This window comes from Odontomachus brunneus, unplaced genomic scaffold (genome assembly GCF_010583005.1).
Source record: "Odontomachus brunneus isolate Ranch 3 - 2012 unplaced genomic scaffold, Obru_v1 Obru_scaffold_051, whole genome shotgun sequence".
NCBI classification, from domain to species: domain Eukaryota; kingdom Metazoa; phylum Arthropoda; class Insecta; order Hymenoptera; family Formicidae; genus Odontomachus; species Odontomachus brunneus.
Window position 1 is genome coordinate 1,295,728 of NW_022639501.1, and position 910 is coordinate 1,296,637.

The window sequence follows — 910 nt, forward strand, 5'->3', positions numbered from 1 at the left end:
TCTCTCTCTCTCTATATATATATATATATATATATATATATATATATATATATATATATATATATATATATATATCTGTCTCTTTGCGTTTCGCGGTGAAGGCGCTTCCACATATCGCTGGTTGTTCTTACGACCGACGATACTCCCGACGCGGTTCGCGCCGACCTACCCACCTGCAGCCGCCGTAGCCGGATACTGCCACAACGTAGGCGGCCACGCAGCGGCCGTATCGGTCGCCGTTGTGCCGATGCTGCCCAGGGTGGAATTCAGGCTGGAATTCAGACTGGAATTCAGGTTCAGTGAGGGCGCGAGCGTCCCGGAGGGAATGGCGAGGTGGGCCGCACGATCCTCCCCATCAGGTCCTCCGCACTGCACCAGGGTGGTGCCGCCTACCGCCATGGCCGTGCTGGAACCTACAAAACGGAACCGGCGTTCATCTTCGGTTTCGCGCTCGGATGATCGCGCCGCGATGATCGAGCGAGAGGAAGCTCTCCTCCTCGGTAGGGCCGGCGAGCCTCTCCTCGCGGACCTCGACCGCGGCTCGAGCCGCCTCGCCTCCCTCGAACGTCGAGCGCGCTGGTGAGAGAGCGGCGGCGGTGGACGCGGTTATCGATCCGGGCTACGTGAAATCGGACGCGCCGAGCTTGCTCCGCACACACCTGCCGATCGCGACACGTCTTCGTGTACGGAAAATAAGCACGGAAAAAAAGGATTTGCTAATATATGGACAACTAAAAATATTAACTGCAGGAGCAAATGTTCTTGCTTTCATAGCAAAGTTATTTAGTTGTAATAGCTAAAAGATTTGCTAATATATATATTAAGTATGATGTATTAGTTTCATTACACGGAAAGAATCTCTCTCTCTCTCTCTCTCTCTCTCTCTCTCTCTCTCTCTCTCTCTCTCTCT

At 52.5% G+C, this 910-nt stretch overlaps 1 protein-coding gene across 6 annotated transcripts in view; it reads right to left on the reverse strand.

The window, feature by feature from the left end:
• The window catches only part of LOC116845305, an 86,835-nt gene that overhangs the window by 24,266 nt on the left and 61,659 nt on the right, over window positions 1–910 (reverse strand). For all 6 annotated transcript variants that reach the window (XM_032817823.1, XM_032817819.1, XM_032817822.1 and 3 more), the window contains one exon: window positions 174–413. In XM_032817823.1, coding sequence (XP_032673714.1) covers window positions 174–413 — 240 coding nt within the window. The remainder of the gene's footprint in view (window positions 1–173; window positions 414–910) is intronic.